The sequence below is a fragment of the Ricinus communis genome, chromosome 4 (assembly GCF_019578655.1).
Source record: "Ricinus communis isolate WT05 ecotype wild-type chromosome 4, ASM1957865v1, whole genome shotgun sequence".
Lineage (NCBI taxonomy): Eukaryota > Viridiplantae > Streptophyta > Magnoliopsida > Malpighiales > Euphorbiaceae > Ricinus > Ricinus communis.
This window is the reverse complement of record NC_063259.1, coordinates 27,864,128-27,891,316: the sequence shown is the minus strand read 5'-3', so window position 1 is coordinate 27,891,316 and position 27,189 is coordinate 27,864,128. Positions and strand designations below refer to the sequence as shown.

The window sequence follows — 27,189 nt, the reverse complement described above, 5'->3', positions numbered from 1 at the left end:
AAAAAGAGAAGATGGGACGTAGTCTTTTTTAGGAGAAGTTTACCTTATTCATCAGTGGAAGAAGGTGAAAAAATTTTGAATGATTGCCCACATGAAATGATATGAGCTCCACCATTTTCTGTCTCCTCTTAATTCTAATAGTTCCTCATAGCTTCCTTCCAAAATTTAACTATAAATGATTGGCACTGTCCTTTTGTAAGAATCCCCAATAGATTCTCTCCTGTTAATAGCTTGTAATAATGATCTGCACCACGAAAGATAAACTCATCGACAGTTTCCATCTGAATTTAGTTTTACATTCTGGTTTATTTAATTAAATGCGCTGGAAAATGGTTGATCGGTCAAAATATTGATGATCGGGACATGTCGGTTTCAAGGAACAGGGTAATCTTGAGGGAAACCTGGTACAGGGGACATATATAGACAGCAGTATATGTATGGTAATGGGGATAAGGGGGTGACTGTTGTTAACAATCCTGACATATCTACATCAATTTTGAAGTAGAAATACAGTATCAGTTCAATGATAATATGTGGACAATCTGAAAAGACAAATGTTAAGGTTTTGTCATAATGACTAGTTTGATGGATCAGCAAAACTATGTCCTACAACTTTATCTTTGCTTATCAACTTTGTGGAAGACCTTTTGATTATATAGCTCTTGCTATTTCTCTGATTGTATCCAAATAAAAGATACAAGACAAGAACCTCCATAATGCAAGTGGCCATATGTCGGGGTACGGTCTCTGATTACTATGATTATCATTTAATTATGCAACTCAATTAGGTAACAGTTTTTTAAATAGTTTTTTTGTTAGTTTCCAGCCCCAAACATCTATGTATCCTGTACATTATTCCATCATTGGCATCCCATAATGGCATAATTAGAACACTCCATTTTTAAGATAATTGCTGCATCTCACTGCGATTGAAGTTAATTCATCCTTTCTACCACCATACCAGAAAAGGTCATTAGAGAACAGCATGGAGCAATATTATTGCAGCTTTAATCATTAAGCTTTTCGAAAGGGGGGAAAGAAAAAAAAAAAAAAAAGGTAAAAAGGAGAGAGCTCTTTTAGTGTCTTTTTCAAGTTATGTTATTAACTATTTAATGGTTTATTGCACAAGCAAGACAAGAAATTGTTAGCAAGTGAAAAGGGCTACTTTCTTTTGGGTGATCTTCAATTAGGTTGAGCACTCAAAAAGACTGTGAAAATCAAATTGAGATTGTGGCTATTAGTAGATTAGGATTGAATTAGCTTTATTTCTTCTCATGCTTTTGTGGCCAATGTACTTTTCAAGGAGGACCTAATTTTTGAAACTTGAAGATACTCTGCCCCCACTGAATTATGTCTTGACCTAAGCAAAGGAATCGAGGGCACAGTGTATTATTGGAGGGCACCCATTTGACAGATTAACTGTATGTGAGCTATATGTTTGGAGGTTGCTGACAAATTAAGCTAATATTAGTTTTCTTGAGACAATGTTGAAAGGAGACACTGTTCCCTTTCATTGACTGATGATGCTTTCATGAGCTGGGGTCATCCTATCTAAAAATGCCTCTTTTGTGTTGGATCCCAGACATGGATAGTGGGTGTTTGGTTTCTCATCAGCAAAAGTTTAACAGTTTGAATACAAGCGGATGCAGCCATACTTTGGTGTCTTGTTCTTAATGAATTTGCTTGCTTTTTGTTCCGATTCATTTTTGATAATATAAGGGATCAAGTATTCCAAACAAATAACCAAATTAAATACAAACACACCGATTTAACTGAATAACTAAAAAACTTTTTATGCTCTATATTAAACAAGTTTAATTATTATTATCGATTATTAGTGTGAGACTGTTAACTCTTTTTAACGGTTTCACTATTCCATTAATGTTGAACACAAATAATATTATCTAACCGCTACTATGTTCCAACGACCGAAAGAGAAAAGGTAAGAACCCACTCTTCACCAAGCATCAAAGTTAAAATACACATGAACACATTTCGTTTATTCTCTTTTTCTCCTTATCTAATTTAAGCATCAAGATGATGGGTCAGGATACACCATCTCCTCCATTTGAACCTTCTTTGTTTGGAGGCAATTTCTTTCTCCACATTACAGTTGACTGCTGACTTCTGGCATTTGCTGCCTTTCTATCAAACAAAACTCGACTCTGATAGACCTCAGGTTTGACCCCTCTAGCCATGCTGCACTCTTCGTTCCAGATTCAATAGTATCAAAAAGATGAAAGAATTGAAATCAAAATTGCAAATAAAAACTTGATTAAAATCAGAGTTTTATTTTAAATGTTTTAAGGAATACATACTATTTTCCTTTTCTTGCGAAGTTGCTAGGCATAGCTTGGGAAAAAGGTTCTGAGCTGAATGCCTTCACCATCGTTAATACAAATAAAACCAGTAAAGTTCCAAGCCAAAAGTTATCAGTTTTTAATACTGAGGAGCTGTAGGCAATTACATATTTTCGACGATGGGTATAGTTTATGAAATTAATTTTATTTTTTATTTTTTTATCAGCTAAATGCATATTCATATTTCTGGATTTTTAAATTAATTTTTCATTTAATCTAATACGTACTTAAACTTAAATTTTTTTAAATTTCTATTTTATATGATATACATCTAAATTTTATTTTTAATAATAATTAAGCACTTTATGCAATACATATTAACATATTAAACAAAAATAAATATTAAAAATTGTTTTTTTAAAATAATATAAAAATGTATTAAAATGTTATAAAAAAAAAAAATTGAGTTGGGATAAGAATTTGGATTAATCAACGGGTTCGGCAGTCTTATTTTTACGTGGAGGGCAGATTGTTGACAGATATGGAAATCAGCTATGGGCATTCCCTTTTTGTTATGTATATCTTCAAGTTCACTGCCGACTATAATTGTTTCTTGTCTGAAACCACTTAAAATGCCAATTCTTAATTTTGTTGACTCTTTTATGTTATGACACTACTTCTATCATGTGAATTTCTTTTCCCAAACAAAAGATATAATCTAAAACGATTTGATTTTTCAATTATTTATTTTCTTTTTAGAATGTAGGGAAGCTTAATGGGCTTATTATTTTTTAGGTGCATGTACACGATGGGCAGAGAAAATTACAGGTGGATAATGATTTGTCAACTTGTAATTCAAGTCTTCCATTATGCAGTGACAATATCATCTATATATATCTATGTTGGATTAGTGTATGTAGCATATATCACTAATTAAAACATTAAAATTAAAAAGAAAATAAAATGGTGAAAATAGCTATATATATATAGCTTAGACTTAATTGATTATTATTATTATAGGTCCAAGGAATTTTCCTTATATATATCACCATCCAGGTTTCTTCTGAGTTTTGACTTCCTGAATCAAGAATGTGAGACTAAAATTCAAGTTTCTATCATTTTTTTTTTTATTAGATAGAAAACTAAAAGTAAAGATCATTAATTCATTATATGAAATTCAGACAAACGATCATCACTCTACTGCTGAAACTGTTGCTTAATTAATTCATGATCCCTGCCGGGCAGATCATTTTTCAGAAAAAGAAAAAAAAATCAAGAAATGCTTATGCGTCGAGCGAGTATTACTTGGTCTGAGAGATATTAATAGAGGAATTCTTCTTTTTCAATATGATCACAGATTCTATGATTTGAATTTGGAAAATGCCATCTGGGTTTAAATAAATTCTGTCATAATTATTAAGGTCAAAAGCCAAAATAATCAAACATATCACAATGATGAAGAAGAAACAAAGTATGGGAATTGCAAACTTTTCCAACCCCACTTATGATCTTATCCCTTCTATCTTCTGTTCTGTTGAAATGAAAAAAGAAGGAATCCAATACCCAAATTTTTCAAAACTCAAACAACTTGGCCATATAGATTATTCATCTCATTCTCATCATCTTGTCTTGGAGAGTTTCAAATAACAATCCTGATATAAAAGAAGCCTTTTCTTTTTTGCTTGTTTCCTTTTCTTTTTAAGCTGGCTTGAACCTTTGCCTGCAAGATTGGCAAGTGATCTCCATGCACGTAGAATCTATCTGCCTCGTTGCCCTCTCCTTCATTCTCTCAGCTTTTTCCGCTTCTTCTCTAGCTCTTTGCCACATATGTCTTGCCCTTGCAAACTCTGATTGTGCTAACTCCATCTCTCTTCTCGTTAGCTCCCTTACTCTTTCTGCATAAGCTTTTTCAATGGCAGCCAGTCGAATTTGCTCCGCCGCCTGCCATTTCAACGCCTCGACGCAGCCTGTATCCACTTTCCCATCACTGAAATCACAAATGGGACCTGTTAATACACAGTTAGATGGTGCTTGGATCGGACTAAGACTTATCGATAATTGCAAGTCTAGCGATGGCCCTCCAAATTGATTGTGATCAGCGGACACTGTCGCTGACGACCGGTACCTCAGCGAATTAGAATCCGGCGGCCGGAATGACATGAGTGAACAAGAAGAGGAAGAAGCTAAGGATTGTTGAGAGGGAAGCAGCTGTAACTCCTTATGATCGTCCTCTTCCATTGAACAAGATATAAAAAGAAAGAGGTTTAAGCTGAAGGAGAACTATCAAGGTGGCAATGACGGGTGCCTATATATAAAAACCGCGCTAGATTAAATTACTATTATGTCCATAGTACCCATGCAGACTGACTTTACAATAACACCCCTATTCACTGTGAACGTTCACTGTTGCAGTTCCGACGGGCTGAATCCGATGCTTAATAGACAGACGACTACGCAACATTAGTAATCCTTTCTTTGCAAATATTTAATAATAAAGTTGTTATAGATACTAATAAAATGAGAAAATCAAAAAAATTCCTTTTTGACTTCTGTTTTAAAAAGAAATCACCCACACTATTAATCGAAATCTTTTATTGAACACGCCACCAAATATACATCTAATCTTTATGTAGCCAAATCAAATAAAACATAACACCATAAATTTGAAGAAACCCTGAACTGTTTTAACACCACATGAAGGACTGTTAAGAGTAAAAGAGTCACCGATGAGAGGTAAATATTGGTAAAAAAAGAAGGGTGTTTTAGGTACAAGTGACAATTCCGTTATAGAAACAAGGGAAAAACCATAAAAATAACGGATCGCGTTATTGAGCAATGAGTATCTTTTTTGTGTTCTGCACCCTTTTTCTCTTTTTATTATTAGACGAGATGAGGATATGGAGGAGGGGTGTAGGTGTGTAATAATTAGACTCGCACGTGCATCAAGTGTTGTTAGTATATAGTAAAAACACTTCTTTTCTATACTTTATTATATTATTACTATTTTAAATCAAAAAGAAACACATATAAATAAATAAATAATATATATAAAAAGAAAATAAAAATTGGGTGCTCTGGACATGGATTTAAGCTTGATGGTAGGGCTAAGGTTGTCGGGCCCTCAGTAGGAAAAAGTTCTCCACTTTCTAACTCAGCAGCCCACGCTCCGGCCAGGTTTGGCACGTGGGATGGCCACACTGCCGTGCCTGACCATGATTGTGGGTACTGACTCTTCCTTTTGGACCCTTCATCCTTGTGGTGTTAATGGTAAGAGATACAAAATTTTTATGCTTAAGAATCTCAGCGTTTCTTTCTTTTCTTCTCTTTCTTAATTTTACCGAGAAATCGGACCAGGATGCAATTCGCTAAAGTTTACTGCTAAAATAAAAGTATAAATGTTGAAAAATAAATTGAAACAGTCCTCTAAATCCTAATTGTTTCCGTTTTTCTGAATTAACTGCCTGTCTATTACAACTGAGGCTAGTTCATTGTTGATTTGCAAGGACCACAAAGTCTTGAGGCCTTACTCCTGCGGTCGGGTTCGATCATCGCTGGAAACGCTCCGTATTCTTGGCGGGGAATAGCAATAAGACACTTGACTAATTTCTCATGTCACGTGCTGTCCTTATTCGTATCTTTGTTTAATTGTGGGTCTAAGTCCAATAGGCCTTAATTGAGCATGTGCCAACAAAGTACTCTTCATATATAAATATGTTTAATATAATTCTAGCACAATTAATTTTCCAAATGGGAAGCTTCAATTTTAACATGCATAATGTCTTTTTATCAAGTGTGAGAAGTAATTTATCTACCTTTAAACTTTTGTATAATAATATATACGAATTTTAAGAGTTTAACAATATTTTAAATAGCCTCTATGTGTACTATAACTATAGTAATTAATAATTGTAACTCACATGAAAATAATCTAACAACGGGATACTTATTTATTTGTATATTTATATTGAAAAGAAAAAAGCGTCCTATGAAGGATGCATGGTATGGTCGAAAGAAGATAAATATTATTAGAATAGGAAGTAAATGGGGACGAGTACTGCAAATGAAGATTCTTTAGAGACTTTATGCATGTGCAAGCTTTGATTGTCTTGACTACATCTTCTGTTTTGGACAGGATTCCATTTGCAAAGCTTACATTATTTCTTTTTATCTCCATATCATGCCTTTTCCATAACTTAGCAGATTTTCTTCATTTAATTCTTTATTTATCTACCTTTTCAATTTTTAAAAAGTAAAGTAATTCGATAGTTAACTAAACCTAGTCCACATATCACAAACAACTTATTAATGAATACATCAATTATTTCTTCTTATCTCCATAAGTTATTATATTACTAGTCGTTTATTTGTGTATTGAATAATTTTTATTATTATTTTAATTATAAAAAATAAAATAAATTTATTAAAAAAGTTATTTGTCATATTTAAAAGAATATAATAGTTTAAGATAATTTTAAGTATCTTTCTTAATAAAATTTATTTAAAAGTGTTAACTGAATAATTTATTAACAGATTTTAAGGAATAATACAAATACTATTGATATATTATTCTTTTAATTAAAAATATTATGAGATTAGATTATTAATTCATCAGTTAATACAATATTAAAAATAGATGCTAAGATTATAATTATTTTTAATTAGAAAAAGAATTTATTACTTTATATATTAATTATATACGCATACGCATAGATAGACGGAAATATGATAAATATCTGAATTTACGTGGAAGAGTTTATTGGTGGGTTAAAAAATTATCACAGTAAGATTAATGGTTTTTGTGGAGAGTGGGATTTGAACCCACGCCCTTTCGGACCAGAACCTTAATCTGGCGCCTTAGACCAACTCGGCCATCTCCACTTGGCGGAAGCATGCCAAATCAATCTCGACCAAAAAACAAAACTGAAGGAAAAAGAATCGTGAATAAATCCATGCACGTTAATGTTATCACTCCTGTCTTCTGACATGAAAAAAAGAAGAAGAAGAAGAAGAAGAAGAAAGTAGTAGCAAGAGTGGGGGTTTTGATTTGTCCAATTGCACCAAAAGGATAAGGAAGTAAAATTAAAAACTCAATCGAAGGGTCCCTTATGCAAGGGCAGAGGTAAGTAGCACTAGCAATGGAGGGCAAGGGTAAGGGTGGGGGGGACATGGAACAGGTGAAAAAGTATTGGAAGGCTTTTGGAATTTGGATGTTTATGAATGCTCTACTCAGTAGCTCCAAACGCTGCCTGAAAGAAAAAAAAAAAAAAGCCAAATTCTAGAGTTAATGGAGGTCACCTCTCAGGACAGTGATTTTATATCATGGACTCCAACTAAGCCTTGGGCAATTTCTTTTTTGTTCTTTTTTCCGTCCCCATGCGCTACCTAAAACTAAAAAGCCCCCCCTTCTAACCCTTCTTTTCTTTCCAATAATAATAACAATAAAAAAAATTTATCCATGCAGGTTTTGCCTGTTCTATCTAATACCTAACATTTGTTTTTCCACCCTTTTTAAAATGATGAATTCTGTCATTCATGTAATTAAAACTTATCAATAATGAATATCAAAACTTCGTAAGTTGTCCTCTCTGAAATTAATTTGCTGCGAAAAAAGCCATTTTCTTTTCTTTTCTTTTCTCAAGTATCAGGAATCATAGAGCAACGTCGTTTTGTGAATATTTGAGGTCTTGGGATTTTCTTTTACAAGTGTAAAAGGGTAAACCTATCAGCTATGAATAGCTAGTAACACCTTTTCCTTTATTTTTTTCCCATTGAGAATTAATAACAAAAGATGACTTTATTAAAAAAGATTTATATCCTGGCCCCTACTTTTAAAAAATATCTTATTTATTTACACTTGTATACAAAAACTTGTTATAAAATAAAGGCCTACCAATATACGTATTTACATATTTTATATAATCGCTTTTTTCTTTATTTTATATAAAACCCAACATGTTTTAAGGACTGGACTACCAGGGACGAATACAAGCTTCGCCTGGGCTTGGAATGACCCGTAAATGCGCGGGTAGGCTAGGGCTTTCTCCTCTTCGTTATTTCCATTTTTTGTTTTAACTTTCCCGCTATTTTCTTTTTTCATTTATTTTCGCGGCTTTAGATCAGCACCGTACCAAGTGACAAATTTTCTCGACGAGGTTTATTTCAGATTTTATTTTTCTTTTCGTATTTTCTGATTTGTCAAACTGTATGAATTCTCGAGAGGTCCTTCTTGTTTCTACAGCGACGGTATTCGGTGCATTGACATCTGCATTCGTAGTTCGCTTCTTTTTCTCCAACCAGAAAAAACACAATTCTCCATCGCTAAACGGTGTCATTTCAAAAAACTGCTCTTCTCAGAGCCCCTTTGATCCTGCCAAGCGCAAAGAGTGAGCTAAAAATCTAAATCAATTGTCTATTTTTTACTATTAAATAGTAATAACAGCTTTTATTTATTGATTTATTTGTTGCTGCGGTTTGATTTGAGTGCAGATATTTGTCCTGGGACGATTATTTTATGGCAATTGCGTTTTTATCAGCTGAACGATCTAAAGATCCAAACCGGCAGGTCAGGTCATGTTCTGTTTATTTTATTTCTTTTAAATTCTAATTTAGTTGTGAATGCAATAAACTTTTTTTAAAGTAATTGCAGTTGTAAAGAAATTAAGGTTTTAAGAAGCTTAGAAATGCTCAATTATTGCTTCTAATTTGTTTTTTAAACTGTGTATTGATGTTGCAGGTTGGTGCATGCTTGGTCAGTCAAAATGGAGTTATTCTTGGTAAGATCTTCTAAGATAAATTTTTCAATGTGCTAAAAAGAAAAAACAACTTTAGTGTATTTATGCGCGTGTGACTGAAGTGGATAGTGGACGGTAATAATAATTAGAGCTCTTATTGTATTGTCACATGAAAAAATGTTCAATGCTTTATCTCACATTTGCACCACAAGCAACTCAAGTGCTTTGTAGTCTCACGTTGTCTATGGTGATTTATTTGTCTCTTTCGAATTTCTTTTCTTAGGCATTGGCTATAATGGGTTTCCAAGAGGTTGCTCAGATGACAAACTTCCTTGGGCAAAGGTTAGTATTTATGTTATTTCTCATATTACAATGGAATTGCATCTACTAAATATCTTCTTTTCTGTTTCAGAAATCTAAAACTGGGAATCCCTTGGAGACGAAGTATCCGTAAGTGTCGTGCTTTGATTTTATCCTTTATTTTGGCACCTTTTTTTGTTTAACATAATACACTTTCTGCCATGGATATACATGTAGTTGATGTCCTATCCTGTGTCTAGTATCACTTTTCGGTGTGTTGCTTACTTGGTATCAATAAGATTGTAAATGCCAATGATTGTGCCTTGCTGTATCTTTTACTAACCACTTGTCTCCTCTATTATGTCTTATGAATATCTCTGGATTGTGAATCATATATACAACAATCTATTGTAGTTATGTTTGCCATGCCGAAGTTAATGCTATCCTGAACACAAATCATGCTTCTGCTGCTGGTCAGGTAAGTAATAGTTTCATTTTCAGTCATTCTCTATTCTTATTTACTGTTTGTTTTCTGTGTCTGTCTGTTTGGCATCTCTCTTTGCCACTATCATTACAGAGATTTCCAAAATTTAGTATGTAGATAATTGATATAACTAAAAGTGGTTCTTTTGATTACTCTCTGCAGAAGCTTTATGTGACCATGTTTCCTTGCAATGAATGTGCCAAGATAATCATTCAGGTTTGACAATCACGCTGGTAAATTCTATATTTGAAATTAAAATGTGAAGCAGGAGATATACCCTACCTTAGATATCTTGATTTTCATACTCAAGACCTACTTTAACAAGCACAAAGCGGATGATCTAAGTTTACTTCAGTATTTGTCAGGAAATTAGATCAGAGTTCCAAATTATCTTGCTTAAGCACTTTCAGACGTTGAAAAAATCTATTAATGCCTTAAGACTGATAATGAATATTTGACAATGACAAAATTGTGTTAAAATCTCATCTATCTATTTAATCCACATATATTACATGTTTTTCTGTACAAACTTTGTGAAACATGAAATGAATTGTTTTTATTAAATTCCTTTTTCTTTGTTCTTTTTAAAGAAAAAAAGAAAATGTAAGAATGCTTTCATCTTTAGCATGTTGGGTCAAGTATAAGTCTTTTAAAACTTGTTAAATCTATGGTTTCAGTTAATCTTCGCGACTTCATGGGAGATCAAATAACACATTTGGTTGTGACCTGCTCAACTGCAGGATTCCACTTTGTGGAAATTTCAAATTGATAGCCTTGTCTTTGAGATCTAGCAACAACCCTAAAGCATTAAATCGTCCTTTTGTGGTTATATGTTAAAATAAACCTTAAAACTAGCAAAAAGATCCAGTTAAAATAATTTCATCTAATTCTTCAATGGTATTCCTTTGCTGCCTGGAAATCATTTGGTGAGTTCTTGAAATGTGCCAAATAAATTACTTAGCATTTTCGATTTGTCCTGCTTCTCTTGCATTTCATGGTTCATGGTTTCATGGATTCATCTTATTTTCACTTTTGCTCTTGCAGTCAGGTGTATCCGAAGTTATATATTTTGTGGAGAAGAACTTGAGTAATTCTGAGACGGCATACATTGCTTCACACAAGCTACTATCTATGGCTGGAATCAAAGTAAGCTTTACCACTATCTTCGAATAGTTATATTGAATTTGGTATAGATTTTGCACAGCAAGCGATCTTGAAGTTCAGTTGTAGGTTTTATTTAGCAGTAATGCCCTCTTTAGTAAATATGGCCTATAGTAAAGCTTATGCACCAACCTGATAATACATGCTCAAACTCTTGTAAACCTGCCTAACTTAGAACGATTGTATGTGGACTTTTGAAATTAAGATTTATTTGCATGTATACTTTGTAAATGCAGGTCAGAAGACATCAGCCTCAAATGAGTCAAATATTGATCAAGTTTGAAGATCCTAGACGATGACTTTGATTTTGTTTATTTGTGAAGCCTGGAGATTGCTCGTCTTTTACGATCTGTTCAATGGAAGGTCATGGTACACTGAACTTCCTGTGGTATGTATGCATTGCACACAACCAAGTAATTTAACAGTATATGTATAACATTTTGTTGTTCTGGAAATATAACTGCAAACAAGTTCTAATACATTAAGTATTCAACTCGATGGAGCTTGAGCACAAAACCAGATGAAATCAGAAACCAAATTGATTGTTAGATACCCGACACAAATTGTTTCCAACATGCTCTCTCTAGTAATAATCTAGTCTCTCTTTTAAATTTTTGCATTTTTTGGTTGGTTGATTTTAAGCCAGTGTTTGGCAATTATAATAGTTCCAATTCAACCTGAAATAGTTAATCATCTTGTTCCATTTAGATCTTTCCGTGGATCTGCAATGAGTCACTGGACCATCTAAAGCAATCACGGGAAAGCTAATGGCTAATAGAAAGAGTGACAGACTTGATTAAAAAATGTAATGGAATTAATTATTTTGTCGCATTAGAATGAGTAAATGCATTCACGTTGACCAAAAAAGTATGTGCATACATGAAAATCTAGCTTTGTAAGAACTTGGAAAAGAGATCGAAGTATTAGGAAAGTAAAACAATCTAAAAGCAAAAAAAAAATAAGAAGCTAAAGTTGAATCAGGCTACATTTTTTAAAAGATACAGTGAAATATGATAGAAAAAGAACAAAGCATGAAGGTTTTGTATTGGTAGTTTGTTTTGTTAACTTATGGGTAAGCATGACCGGATTACTCCAGTGAGAGCTTTGATTTTTTCATCCAGAGAGGCAACAAAATATCAATATCAACGCAGTCCTTAATCAGTATTGAGGGCTTCAAGTTGCTTCTTGAGTTCTTCAAGGTCATCAAATGTAGTTGTAGACGTCTCAGCAGCTGGGAACTTTTGAAATTCATCTGCAGTTGGGAGCTCCCGAGCAAGACCTTCTGGAAGCTTATCTGCTAGCAATTAATTAACAAAGGGTGAAATGAGAAAGCAATATATTAAATAAGAGTGAACCACCAAGTGATCAAACAAACCAAACATGAAGGAACTCTGAGGTCTAGATGGAACCTCAAAAGAAAAGAAAAGAAAAGCAAAAAAAAAGATGTAAAGAGTTTGTCTATCATTCTGTAATTTCATTCACCAAACAAGCGGCTTTTTAATAAAAAGTACCATGCAAAAGAGAAAAAAGAATTCCCATTTCATATTCATTATCTCACTCATTGGGGGAAATATAAACAATTAAAGATCACCTGAACTTGTGGCATCTTTTGTTTCCGGCTCACTATCATCAACAACACTGAAAGAAGGCCAAAAGAAAACTTCAATAAACTTGGTGTGTAGGCTCCCAGAAAGAAGCATAACATACACAAAATGAGCATAATGTTGATGTTAAGTACACCAATTGGTCTTTATCAGCAATCGGTGCTACCTTATATTCCATTCATTATCAGTATGAAGTGGGATTTCTGTAGCTAATGATGCTTCTGCCTCCATCTTGGCTTTAGCTGCAGCATCCCTAGCCGGCTTTGCAATAATGTATTCTTTCTGTATAATAATCACAGATTATACTATTATACAAAAGGATTCAAAGATACGACATAATTAAAGCTCAAGAATGCAACTTCTTTTTGAGTGAAAGCAAATGTCAGTTTGCTACCTGACGCTCCAAACAAGCTGCATTTGAACATTGTGGATTTGGCTTCATTTCCATCGTTGGGAAATAGTCTTTTAGAGAATTGTATCCCTGCAATCAATCAATTAAGCCAGAACCTGTCAAAACTAGACAGCCCAAGGAACATCTAATGATTAAGTTTCACAGCAAAGTTTAAGTAACCATAACATCTAAACTTCCAAAAACTTATCAAATTTAGCTGCAACAATGCGGTAAGCAAGAATCGGAGCACATGGCTATAGAGAGGGAGCAAGGAAAGGTTAACATAGAACTTACAAGATATGGGGATACATGTCCAAATTGTAACAAGAACTTTAATGTATTTTGTACTAAAAGCCCTGCAACAACTCCCTGCCATTTATTTCACATCAGTGAATATTAACATCAAAATCATAAAACGCACTATAGGTAAAAAGTATATTCATATAGCTTTATATACTCCATAATACACCAGGACACTAGAGATGTTAATGTAGTTACAGCAACAGTAAATTACCATTGTGGTAGGCAAAGATGCTGCACAAACCCCCTCACGCTTGAGTGTCCGCTCATCTACACCAGATGCCACAACCTAAAAAAGCACAATTCAATTTCAACATTTTATATATACTACCATACTTTGACCTTTACAAGGCTAATTGAAAAAGTAGGTCAATTATATAGAAAAAACAATTCACAACATCCCAAAACTATTATATAAATTTCAAGGCTTTGTCATCGCACATTCTAGACGAAAACCCCACAGTTCTATCAAAATTCCAAAAAAGGAATAAACTTACCAGAGGAGGAGCACATGCAAAACAGGCAGTTTCTCCAGGAATCAATAGTTGTATATGACCCGAGACAGCATCTTCAGATACACCTACAAGAAATATATTCTTTTTAATACATTACCATATGCCAAGAACTTAGAAATTCAGTGGCCCAAGAATTCAGACTCTATATAGAAGTCCACAAAAAGCCAAAAATAGACATCCAGGCATAATTCAGTATTATACATCGAACTACCACGCATAAATTTTTTGTGCATATCGGCAAAAAAGTTTGGAAAGAATGACTTGTTTAATATACTAAGTTTGTAGAGAATCAAAGGTCTAGACCTTTTTATCACATGCTTGTGAAGATTAAAAAAAATTGAAGAGAGCAAGTTCAAATAATTCCACTTATAATAAAGTAAAATAAGGAACAAGAAAATGGTCTTACCAGACTCCATCCATGTCTGGTTCAACTCATTACAGGCCTGCATATCCACAATAAAAGCATTCAAGACTTCTTTATTATAAGAAATTTTAATGTACTTAGAAAATTACACCATGTTTAAGTTTTAATTTGTAACTATATCATCTGCTAAGATGGTAAAATTCATAGATACTAGAAAGAAATTTTACATTAGGAATAGGTCAATAAAGTTTGCATCTGTCAGCAAAAGACTGCACGAAAAGTGAATGATTGCCTACTACAACAGTCAAATTTACCTGGTTAACAGCCATCCTTGCTTCATAATTATCCACACAGCTTAAAACAAGATCTACTCCAGTACCTTCTTTACTTGGGCGAAATGATTTACTTTTCAAACTTGACACAAAGGTTTCAAATCCTTGTACTGTTGTGATGTTCATCGTATAGCTCTAAATAGAAGTAGAAGAGAAATAATCAGTGCAAAGAAGCATCCATTATATAGTAAGCAAACCAGTTTTTCTATTCAATTCCAGATAAGTTAGCAATGCAAAATACTAACCCATAATAAATATGATAGGAGGCCAAAATGCTAATATTACTAGAGACTCCGTAAAATCGAAGTTTTCTTCCTAGATGGTTACCAATAGATATTTATTTACCAACCCCACTCCCAAGGAGTGCGTGAATGTTTCTTTGCTTATACAAGTAGGATTAAGAGTAATTTTATGTCTGGACAAACTGTAATGAGTTTATAATTGTCAACAAGCCACTTAAACACACAAATTTATTAAACTTACCTCAAGCACAACATCAGGATTTATTTCTGAAAGTGTCTGAACGGCAGCATCAGTCTTTGTCATGCCAACCTTTCAGCAGAAAAATGGTATATCAGTAAAATACCAGTTTGCTGGTTATGTGAACATAAGAATCTCTTATACATATAAAATATACTAATATTAAATCAAAATGACAAAATAAAATTGAGTTTCATAGTATTACTATAAAAAGCCAGTTTTTAGGCAATATTGTATAAGGAATGTTGATACTACAAAAGTGAGGAATACAACCATATAAAGAAAAGGAGAGAAACCTGATCCGGACGAAAGAAAAGCCTATTCATGTTGGCCAACTCCACTTTGTCATAATCATACAATAAAAGTCGACCTATGCCACATCTTGTTAGCATCTCAGCTGCAACACTACCAACACCACCAATTCCCTATGATAAAATAGCACCAACATGTCAAGACTATTAGGATAAACAGTAATGCGCCAACACACAAATTTTTTGAGGATTAATGAGCAAAGCAATCATGAAAACCCAGGGTTTATGTTACTTAATGGGTGGGTAATCTATGGTATTAATTGAAAAGCAGATAGAGTCAAGTAAATATGCTAGAAATCTTCTCACTAACCACTTTCTATAAATTTGATTATGGGAAACCATTGTTAATGCTCAACTGCTACTTAGACCATCAGACAAAACATGGGCTGCATTTGACTAAATACTTTATTATCTCAATAATTATGTAATCTAAGATGCGATGCCTCCATTTGTGAGTTAAGCAGTTCTTGGGGTAAAAATCCTTACAAAACCAACCACTATGTAACATATAATCAACTATGTGATGTTTTTGGAAACAACAACTCACTGTCCTACTATGTATTAAATAGTGATTGGTTTGATGTATAAGGTAGACATTCACAGAGAGTAGGTAAGAATTTCCTAAATCCTTAAATTAGTTTTGGCAAAAGATTAAGCACATTCTTCGTCACAATAATAGTATTTTGCAACTAACTGAAAAAAAAAAAATTAGTAATGTAGGAGGAGAAAAAGTACAGACAACAATGGCAACAGAGAACTCCCGAATTCTCTCATAGTTGTGCACAATGCCCATTCTTTGAAGCGCCATTAGCCTACTATACGGATTGCTATCAACTACCTCTGCACTCATATCCTGTGATCCAGATAAGTGACATATGCATCAACATTATAATCACAAGCTCCAACTGAAACAAGGCATTGATGATTCTTAGAAAAATAAAATAAACTAAACCTTGACTTTTGAACGCCGAGACGGAGCAGAAGTTGCCAGCTTCGTGATAACTTCAACACGCGATTGCAGCTGCAACATAAATAACAATACAGTTATCTGAAGAAAAAAAAAGCTAAATCACTGATTTCAATCTAAATCAACGCATTAATTTCCTGATCAAAAAATTCAAAATTCAGATCAAACTTATAATTTCATAGTCCGAATTCACCAAAATAAAACGCACATTCGACGCACTTAACGTATAATCTGCATATATATATATACCTTGTGAATCGATGCCTGACGAGAAGCATCAGGCAGCGAAGAAATGAGAGATGAGAGATCATCTAGCAGGCCTTTCAATTCAGCCTCCATTGCTGCTTGCAGTTTCTTGCTGCTGCTGCTAGTCAGCTATATCACTGCGATCGTTGTCTTGTTTGCCTCAAAATTCGTTACCTTTACAGCAAGCTGCCTAGATGCTTTAAATGTAGGATTCATAGCCCATTAGAAAGCTTCAAGGCCCATATATTGATCACTGAACCTTTCGGGAATAGTGTAGGACTAGATCCTGCGGGCCCATTAATGGAAACAAAATAGGATATTGGGCTTTTATTTATTTAATTGGTCAGTTGGACTACATAATAACAATAGATTTTTTATTCATTTGAGATGAGCAATAGCCATTTGAAGATTTATAAACTGGTATATCATATGTAATTATTAAGAGATAATTTTCAAGAGATCTCTTTATAGAACCAAAATAATGTCACTAGGATACTAATTTGAATTTTTTTTAGTGATTCATGAGAGGTTTAATGCAAGATAAGCTATTTCTTATACTCACCATAAAATAAATAATTAATTTAATATAGAGATAGAATTTGAATTATAAATACCTACTTCGTAAATATTTTTATTATTTGAATTATCTCTCAAGTATTTAAAATACAATTAAAATATTTATAAACAAAATAACATGATAAATTTCATTTTGTAATAAAAAAATATATATACGCGAGCTTAAGAATTTATAGGGATTAATAATATTGCTTTAATTTAAAATTTTATTTTTATTTTCATAGATATATGCCAATAAAATATAAAATAGTATATATTGATATAGAATATTGGTATATTGCGGGATTAATTTTAAATAAAATATTATAAAAATGAATTAGAGAAAAAATCCTATCTAACCATTTAAGTTAATATTAAAACTAAGTAAAGCTATTTTGAAATAATTAATCGGGAAATGTTTTTTTAAGAAGAATATTTTTTTTATTTGATCTATAAGAAATACGGTTGAGAATTGTCATCTTTACCCATCCTCTCGCTTTGAAGTCGACCGTTCGATAACTAAAATAAAACTAGTTTTTGGTACAGGAAGAGAAGGTTTGCTAGAATATGAATTAGCAATCTCTTAGATTAGGAAAAGAAAAGAAGGAATAGAGACGTGTGCAAGATTATTCCATTAACAAAGCATGCAGCAATTATTTTATGAATCAATAAAACTAGAAAGCAATGATATTAAAAGAGAGATTCCTTCACCTAGAGGCAAGGCAAGAGTACCCATCTAACTTTTTAGCTCACGAATGGACGAAACCAAAGACCAATAAAAAAAGGAAATCCAAAAGCAAGAGATGGTCGGATGGAGAGACTGTGGCAGAGAAAGCCAGATAAGGTTGAAACTTGAAACCATCGTAAAAACAAACAAACCAAAAAAAAATAAAAAAATAAAAAAAAAGGAAGAAGAAGGAAGGCCCAAAAGAATGGCCCATGTGGAGCCCCATTTATCTATATATTTCTACCACCTTACCAAACTTCATAAACAATTTGCATCCCCAGAGTGACTACTTACTTTTGTATTAATCAGTCTACTCACTTAAAAATTCACTTTCTATTCCCATTTCGTATACTTTGATGCTTATCCAAAAATGTTGAAAAAAATAAAATAAAAATTGTAGTCAGTAGGAGCCTACATGCTAAGAAAATTCAAAATTATATAATTATATATGTATGTGTATATATATATATTACAACTTGCACAAACAACTTTTTGATAAGAGTTTGATACGCCACCTACCGTCCTCGAACATAATGTGTATATGAGGGCCTTTTCACTGTATTCTTTGCCATTTGTCAACCTTACATACATTACAATGTCTCCTTATTACATGCGAATATTTTGCTATTATAGCATTTTCCCATTCACAATTCAGATCTTTTCCTTTTTCCTTTAACCAAAAATGAGCTGCAAACTTTTAAATATTAGACAACTTATGTCTTCAATACAGAACTAATTAAGGAGAAGTGATCATTATTTTTATATTTTTTCATTTTCAAATATATTTAGATTATAAACACGAAAAAGAGTATCGAATTTATATACAATTTGCTGTATATCTTAAGAAGATTGACTTTCCTTCATCTCAAGCATAAAATTATGTTTTGGAATATTTTAGCACAATTAATCATTGAAGAAAACGAACAACAAAAAGAAATGGGAATCCATTACTCAACTAGCAGTCGTTGCATGAAGGATGAAAGAGTCCCCACAAGCATTTTGCAGGTAACAGAAATCATTCCTTGCAAGAATCCGAAAAACTTAATCAATTGTCTTTTTCTAAAACTTCTATAATTGGATATTCTCTTTCAAGATTTTCCTAATTAATTAAGTAAGACAGCTTCAAATCAAGATTTTTTAGATTCCATTTAATTGAGCATCATTTATTTGGGGACATTTTCTTCAGGTTGAGTGAAACGTTGAGCAACCAGGGATGTGACCTTCCCTGGGATCAATGCATTATACAACACTGAGTTCGAAACTAAGATGCCTTTTTATTGGGAAGAAGCCATTAGCCACTTAGCCTGTTACCACTTGTGCATGTCATATAATTTTGGAGGCTTTGTCAATACATTTTTTGATATGACATGATTTAACTGGAATTATCATATAGATATTCAATTACTTATTGACTAAAACAAAATAGGAAGTATACAAGTGAAACTTCAACATCGAACTCATGACATCTTAAGGAAAAAAGAGATCAAAAGTAAACTTTATCCCAATATTAAGAATGGGGCATACACTGGAAAAGTCTCTCGTACATAAGAAGTTAAAAGAATAATGGAAAAAAATACATGCCTACTACATTATTAAATGTACTTGTATATTTATACACCAAGCCCGTAGGAGAATAGCAGACGTTTGTTGATAATAAAATAATTAAATATGAGTCAATCATAAAAAGAACTCAAATCACATGCGGTTATTTACCTATTTGTTCTGCTGTGTACATTCGTAGTAGGGAAGTCTTACCATACAAAATTATTGCTGTAACTATACCAATCAAAAGGAGGCAGAAGCAAATGTATTCCCAAACTCTTTTAGAAAAGAGATGATTCCATTGAAAAAGGGAAGCATAAATGGTTTCCTTTCTTTCACTGTGTAATAGAATCCATTCCCGGTCTCATGCCCAACAACAACAATAAAAGGTGATTGGATATATATGGGAATTCTTGAAACAGTGAGCATCCTTTGAAAATAATTTTATGCCTCTTATACATCTTTTATGTTGTGGTTCTTAAGCTTGCCTTTTTCCTGCTCATAATTAGGCATGCATCCGAATCATGGTGTTAGTGCTGTAATTATACCCACCAGAAGTTCCGTAATCACTTGTATGCACATGCCACCCTGATATAGGCGATGACACCATCTTCTTCTTTAAGGTGGCAAGCCTATTTATGTATGAATATTGAAACACAAGGACGTGGGGTCATGATCCATCACTACAGTTTTCCACGAGTACCCATTGTCATTATCATTCTTTTGCTTCAGTTGCGAGGTCAACAAGCTAAGCTCCTCACCCTTTCTGCATTATTGACCAGTTCTTGGAGACTAATAGAAATTCTGTAGCAGAAATTCAAGTCTTCCATATAGACATCCTATCTAACAAAAATAAAGTTTATTTTATTTTTGCTGGTATACATTTTCAATGGCTGGCAACACTAATCATTATTATTATTTAATTTGTTATTGGAGTAGAGAATTATAAAGAAGATCTACAATAATTTAATTCAGGCAGTTGTAATAGAAATAGAAATCAGAGTCAGAGTCTTATCTTCTTTTTTTATATGTAACTTAATTTCTATAAATTAATAGTCTTATTTTCCAACTAGACAACAATTTCAAGAAAAGATAGTGAATTATTATTAATTCAGAATACTAATTCCAAGTCTGATAAACTAAAAAGATAATAATTATTTAAAAAAAATGATTACTATTATTTAGCTATTATTTTATGGATGCTACAGTGCACACAAAGGTGACGACTAATGCATGCAGATTATATAAGAATTTATGCCACTTTGATCTTTGAAGCAACCTAGCTTTGCTTGTGATGATGGCCAATCGATGTCACGCTTTGTAGCAACCTTGAAAAAAAGAATGGGGCAATTACCATGAACAAGGCATTGCCCATTATTTTCTTCAAGTCTGATATTTTCCTTATTATTATTATTATATTTAATCAGTTACAATCATGCAATTATTTTCAAAAGGAAAAAAGAAAAGTGATAATCATGCAATTAAAATAATATAAAACTGGCAGACATTGATCTTAGTGTTAATTATATAATTAATTAAGATCATAGTTAATTAAGTACTATTTGGGTTCATTAATTAATTAATTAGATACTGTTGTCTGCTGGAACTGAATATTATTATAGAAGTTTTAAGTAACAAGTACGCAACAATAACATATAATTATACACTGAGTAGTTGTTTCAAATATATATATATATATATATATATTACACTAAGTAGTAAGTTACATATGCAATAAATATTGCTCAGGATTTTGGCTAATCAACTTTCTAAAGAAGCAAATGGCTTCATATGTATTTCTATGGCTTGGAACCGGTTGAACGAAAAGTATTCTTTTATTATTATTATTATTATTATTAGAAGAGGCTACGATTAATAAATATAGAAAAATTTGTAAAACTTTTGAAGGAGAAAAAGAAAAACAACCTTAATTACAAAGGGTATGCAAAAAAATAAACTTGGAATAGTAGGAAAGAGTTCAATTTGAGCCTAGAAAATTAGTTGCATTGCATTTCCACTAAATAATTAACATAGATGAACGGATTAGGTTATAGTAAAATTACTCAATGATTATTTGGCTTACCCTACTTTTAAATAATTTATTATATGAATCAAAGTTAAGGTTCCTGTAATGGTTAAATATGATGCAGACATATAAGATATACGTATGTGCCATCGTAATGATATTCTGGGACATGCCACCTCTTGCTCAGCTTTTGTATACCCAACCACACAATTGAAATCATTAGAGTTAGTTTTGGTGCTAATCTCATTTGCTCCCAATCTTTCATGTAAGATTTAACCGTTGTGTTAGTATAATAATGAGGTGAGATCAATTTAGAATTAAAGGCGAGAGTTATAATTTCACTAAATATTTTTTTACAAAAAGGACCTAAACATTGGTTAACTATTTAAATAGCGAAAAACAAAAAATAACCCAATTTATTTCCTATTATTTTGATATATTTTAGAATGTTACAGAAGAGTTGGATCATATGGTCTGTTTACTTTTATGGTTAATTAATTTTTTGGCATTGTTCTTTATGCAATAGCGTGGTCCATCAATATATCTAAAAATCAAAAGAAGAAATTCAAGCCTTGATCATCTTTAAAAAATAAAAAATAAAAACCCTTCAAAACCTTGATAGAAAGTGAGATTGCAAGATGGCCAAATTCGAACCCAGCCATATATAATTATGTTAATTGATACATACATGCTAGCTTGCAGCATTTGAAGAGGTGAGCACATAATTCAAACAATCTATTTAATTTGTCCTCTAGCAAGGAAGTGTATCTTACAATACCAGAAAAGGCAATGCTTTTACATCATTCTCTGTTTAAATCTCTTTTTTTTTTTTTTTTTTTTTTCTCTCTCTCTCTCTCTCTCTTTACCAGCCGGTTTCTTCATAAACTTGAAACTATCACAACCTTAATTATTAATAATTAAAAGTAAAAAAAAAAAAAAAAAAAGGTGAATGAGATATATAGTTTGAAAGTTAGCCTTACGGCACAAATGGCATTAAGGCAGCAACACAATTCCCATTTCCTACCAAACCCAAAAAAATTTAATTCATCTTTTCTTTTTTCTATAAAAAATAAAATAAAAAAAATAATGATAATGAAAAGGATTTGTGTTCCACCAACTCCACATCTCCCCTCAAACTTATCCAACAAACAATAACATTGCCCTTATCCAGTTCGAGAAGTGGCCGATATTTACTTTGCTAACTATTATTATTATTATTATTATGATTTCTTAAGAATGTCCCTACGTACCAAAAATTATATCTGGCTAGGGCTAACTTGATTTGCAAAACTAGCTAAACTCTGATAACCTTGCAACTTGCAAGGTGTGTGTGTAACTGTACTCACAACTTGCACTATGCGTACAGATGTGAAAGATGGAAAAGCCTTGCCATTGGTTTCCCACCTTGACTTGTTTCCTCTTTTCATTAAGCAATTGAATTCCTTGTAACAATCTAAATATTGTCTGCACTTCCTGTTTTCAAGTAATTAAACTGCTGATGGATTAACTCCTACGATTGAAGCTGGGATTAATTTAATATACTCTACATGGAGCAATATGAGCCTTTAAGCTTCTTACAATAATGAACATTTTGGAAATGTGATAATGGTGCATATACTAGACATGAAAAACATGTACTGATGTTTAGGTTAGGTCTTAATATGTAGGACAACTGGACAAACTGCACGTTTTCAATGTTGTTCCTGGCCTAACAATTAATCAAACTAGATTTTAGCTATGGCAGTCCTGTTGAGAAACTTTGGTACGTCTATTGGTTATCTATTAGTGATCATAACACCAAAATATCTAGTTCAATTTCTATTTTATTTTATTTCTCATAATTTTTTTCCTCAGATAAAATATTTTTTTTTATAGATTAAACCAAACATAACAGTCTTAATCTATTTTTTTTTTTATTAATTCATTAAAAAGTTATATAAACATATATTTTCATGCCCTATTTTGCAGAAGTATAGAATTTTTATAGCGTAAAGTACGTGTAATCTCTACAACACTCTGCTATTAGAATATCACAAATGAAGTTTGAATATCTTTCATAAATTGAAACAAAGCAAATCACATAGGTGCAAAATACATGTTGATTATTAAAAATATTATTATTTAGGATCATCTCTCATGAATATATGATCTATATATAGTTTAGATAATAATTTTATTGATTATTCCAATTCGCAATCAAATTTAAAATTTTAATTAAAATTACAAAAAGTGGAAAAGTCTTGGATTATTTTTATTATTAGGGCATATAGTAATCCAGACTTACCAAGAAGAGTAGTATACTACCATCAGATGGAGGTGACATCAATTATCAATAATAAATAGAGACAAAGCAGAGGCAATACTAAAGTATATATGTCGGAGTGGAATAAAGAAATTGAAACCATATAATTAATAAGGGCAAGAAACGTCCGCAAGAAGACTATGTATACTCTATATTCAGAAAGAATATCAGAAACCAAGAAGCTTGATGATTATAGTATGGATTATCAAATAATTTGTGATTATGTCACAAGACTGTCTGCTGAGATTGTGCAGAAAATGTGTCTCCTAGTTTATAAATAGTATTAAGCAAGTCATTAGTGATTGTTATGATATATATGAAAAGAAAACCTGGAATTATATAATATATGCAATTTAAGAGCTCTTGTTCTCTGTCTGCTTATTTTCTGTTTGATGCCACAAATTCAATTCTCATTTATTCTTATCGTGTGATTTAACTAAAAATTGTATGATTGATTTTTTTTTTCTTTTTAAAATAAAAATGAAAATAAAGATTAAAGATAAAAATTATGTGTTAGTTTAAATAAACGCAACAAAAAGTAATAGCAACTCTCAGTTTCCAAATAAAATACATCAAAATAATGTTTTTACACTCAAATATAGAAATAAATTATTTATATTAATTAACCATGAAACGATGCTTTTCTATCTTGTTGGAAGAATTTGAAAAACAAAACAGTTTCAATTATCCACAGCTAAAGAGAAGCTTGGCGTCGTCTGTAGAGGTAAAATAAGGAATTCTGTTTTTCCTGTGTCATCTTTTGATTCCAGAGATCAGAGGTGTGACCAGACCTTTATATTGTTCCTCCAGTTGTTTTTTGAAATTGAAAACGAGGAATATCTATTGCTCAGGAAAGCAAAGCAAAGCAAGCCACAAAATAATAACCCCAAGCCCATCAAACCTATCTTTAGCACTCGATTTGTCTTTTCCCACAACTCTATGCATAGGGCCACTTTGACCATATTTTTATCTATCTAAATCAGGCCAAGGATAAGAAACCAGCTAAAAACGCCACCGGAAATTGCTATATTGCACCTCTCATATTTTGATTACTTGAGATCCCATAGTTTAGTTTTATTTATTTATTTATTTATTTCACCTTTGTATAGTAGGTCCCCCACTTCTCCTCTCTCTGTGTGTATACATATATATATATATATATATATACACAACTCAAAACTTCTTTTTCTCTCTAAATGTATAGCCAACAAAAGAACAGCCAGCAAGCTTCAGAGGGGACAGTATAGACTGAGAATATGAGAAGTTAAATATAGCTGACAATAGAACAACCAGCAGGCAAACACTGATTCAAGATGTATCAAAGAAAAAGGCAGAAAACTTCACGCAGAACCCCTGAAAAATCCGATCTATTCGATGAACTACCTGATGATATTGTGGTCTGCATCCTCTCTAAGCTCAGCTCCTCCGCTTCTTGCCCTTCCGATTTCATTAACATTCTATTCACGTATGTTTGTCTATATACGTGCTTGTTTACGGTCTACCATTCTCGTTCTTACTTTTGAATGTTTAATTTCTTGAATAATGCTTATACATCATTTTATCATATTCAATAACAGATGCAAGAGATTGAATCGGTTAGCTCTTCAGCCTGTAGTTTTATCAAAAGCCGGACCTCAAACGTTTGCTGTCAAAGCCAAAAACTGGTCAGACTCCGCTCATCGGTTTCTCAAACTCTGCATTAACGCCGGCAACACTGAAGCTTCTTATACTCTAGGAATGGTCAGTATATATTGTACATATCAAATCTCCCTCTATATTTCTCTTTAAAAGACTAAAACTTTATGGTAACAGTTTTCTTTTTCGCTGTTATAGATCCGATTTTATTGCTTACAAAACCGAGGAGTTGGAGCGTCTTTAATGGCTAAGGCCGCTATTAAATCTCACGCACCGGCTCTATACTCTCTCGCCGTTATGCAATTCAACGGCAGTGGTGGCTCTAAAATCGACAAAGATCTTCGAGCCGGTGTATCTCTATGTGCTCGAGCGGCGGTCCTAGGTCACATCGATGCTCTTCGGGAGCTAGGCCATTGTCTCCAAGACGGTTACGGTGTTGCACAAAACATCGCTGAGGGACGCCGGCTCTTAGTCCAAGCCAACGCGCGGGAGCTCGCGTCATCTTTACGGTCCATGCTGACGTGGCAACCGCATAACCAACACCACCGACAATACGCTTCCTGCGAGGTTATGGAAAGCGCAGGATGTCCATTGTTAAGTGACTTTGGATGTAATGTGCCGGCTAGGGAAGTTCACCCTGCGAACCGGTTTTTGAGTGAGTGGTTCGAGTCGGGGCGCGGATTACTGGGGCCGGGTTTGAGGTTGTGCTCGCACAGTGGGTGTGGGCGGCCCGAGACAAGACCGCACGAGTTTCGCAGGTGTTCGGTTTGTGGCACGGTGAATTATTGCTCGCGGGGATGTCAAGCGTTGGATTGGAAGTTGAGACATAAGATGGAATGCGTGCCACTGGAGCAGTGGCTAGTTGTGGAGGATGACGGTCATGATAATGAGATTGGAGCAATGGTGGAGATTGAAGAACGTGAAATTGTTTGATGATAGTGATTACTTTTGATGTTACTGTTTGATGTGGAAAATTAAGGTAATGTTCTTATTTATTATGTTTTATTATTTTTCTCTTTTGTATATATAAGAGAAGGTTTTGGAAATTGCTTTGAAGTACCAATTTATACCAGATATTGTGGTACAAGTTGCGAGAGATTTTATTTTTTTGCGTTTGTTGTTGCTAATTAGTTTATACTTAATTACATCAATTATAGTTTTTTTTGTTTAATCTTTTATTTCCAGGAAACAGGCCTAAGGATTCATGATGAATAAACGAAACAGAGAATTATCAGTAACTAAACTAATTAAACCTTCAAGAAAAACAGTCAATATGGTTATAAAATATAAAATGCACGCCATGTCACCTATCATTTAATAATTTAGTACAATAGTACATTAAAAATAGTCAAAACTTCTGTAAAATTAACTTTGAACATTGACTTAATTTATTTTTTATCTGAAATGATAAACACATTTGTCGGTATTCATAATTTAATTGTTATTTAAGGGACAAGTTTGTTTCAGCACATATATAAAAGCTTGTTGCAACTATTTAAATGTCACGCATGAATGTGACTCATGATAATGAACAACATTCCTCTTCAAACCACTAATGGGTAAGAATTGGGTTTGGAGTTTGGGACTCATGACGACGGTTTTGTATTGAAACACAGGTCACTCTCGACTATTAGCTATATAATTGTCGTGAAGGGCAGGGGTGACAAAGAAATGGACCCTAGCCATAGTTGTTTTCAAAAGCCAACAGCAAGAGGACTGGGGAAAAAGAAAAGTAAAGATCTAAGATAATACGGCTAAGCGACAACCACGCGATTTTCTTAGGGGACCCGCTAATGCGACTTTAATTAAGAATAATTAAGACGGCTGCCGATAATCACTCCTCCCTAACACATTAATTGGCCGATTCCCCCTTCTCAATTGGTCAACCAATCAACAAACAACCGCATCTCGATCCT

General features: G+C 33.0%; 4 protein-coding genes and 1 non-coding gene across 6 annotated transcripts; 2 read left to right on the top strand and 3 right to left on the bottom strand.

Moving 5' to 3' along the window:
- Positions 1–3,692: 3,692 nt before the first annotated feature.
- On the bottom strand, positions 3,693–4,756 carry LOC8269231 (zinc finger protein SHOOT GRAVITROPISM 5). Its single transcript, XM_048372574.1, has 2 exons — positions 4,426–4,756; positions 3,693–4,287 (listed from the first exon to the last, which is right to left on the bottom strand). The coding sequence occupies exons 1-2, from the start codon at positions 4,536–4,538 to the stop codon at positions 3,999–4,001; spliced, it is 402 nt and encodes a 133-aa protein (XP_048228531.1). The 5' UTR covers positions 4,539–4,756; the 3' UTR covers positions 3,693–3,998.
- A 2,341-nt stretch (positions 4,757–7,097) lies between these two features.
- On the bottom strand, positions 7,098–7,178 carry TRNAL-AAG. Its single transcript has one exon. It is a non-coding gene; the product is annotated as a tRNA-Leu (tRNA).
- A 1,039-nt stretch (positions 7,179–8,217) lies between these two features.
- Positions 8,218–11,455, top strand: LOC8277426 (deoxycytidylate deaminase). Of its 2 annotated transcripts, XM_015723645.3 has the most exons (10): positions 8,218–8,325; positions 8,539–8,683; positions 8,787–8,862; positions 9,034–9,073; positions 9,315–9,373; positions 9,444–9,481; positions 9,746–9,809; positions 9,978–10,031; positions 10,860–10,961; positions 11,213–11,455. In XM_015723645.3, the coding sequence occupies exons 1-10, from the start codon at positions 8,307–8,309 to the stop codon at positions 11,273–11,275; spliced, it is 660 nt and encodes a 219-aa protein (XP_015579131.1). In that variant the 5' UTR covers positions 8,218–8,306; the 3' UTR covers positions 11,276–11,455. The 2 variants fall into 2 exon arrangements, with proteins under 2 accessions (XP_015579131.1, XP_002511183.1); XM_002511137.4 differs by having other exon boundaries at positions 8,235–8,683.
- A 358-nt stretch (positions 11,456–11,813) lies between these two features.
- Positions 11,814–16,680, bottom strand: LOC8269233 (ubiquitin-like modifier-activating enzyme 5). Its single transcript, XM_015722076.2, has 14 exons — positions 16,490–16,680; positions 16,226–16,294; positions 16,013–16,126; positions 15,259–15,387; positions 14,966–15,034; positions 14,465–14,617; positions 14,193–14,229; positions 13,769–13,851; positions 13,486–13,560; positions 13,266–13,340; positions 12,975–13,061; positions 12,747–12,862; positions 12,568–12,614; positions 11,814–12,270 (listed from the first exon to the last, which is right to left on the bottom strand). Exons 1-14 carry the CDS (start codon positions 16,577–16,579, stop codon positions 12,131–12,133), a joined length of 1,284 nt encoding a protein of 427 aa, XP_015577562.1. The 5' UTR covers positions 16,580–16,680; the 3' UTR covers positions 11,814–12,130.
- Positions 16,681–24,802: 8,122 nt separating this feature from the next.
- On the top strand, positions 24,803–26,369 carry LOC8269235 (F-box protein At1g67340). The gene is made up of 3 exons (XM_002511140.4): positions 24,803–25,103; positions 25,216–25,378; positions 25,472–26,369. The coding sequence occupies exons 1-3, from the start codon at positions 24,952–24,954 to the stop codon at positions 26,204–26,206; spliced, it is 1,050 nt and encodes a 349-aa protein (XP_002511186.1). The 5' UTR covers positions 24,803–24,951; the 3' UTR covers positions 26,207–26,369.
- Positions 26,370–27,189: the final 820 nt, after the last annotated feature.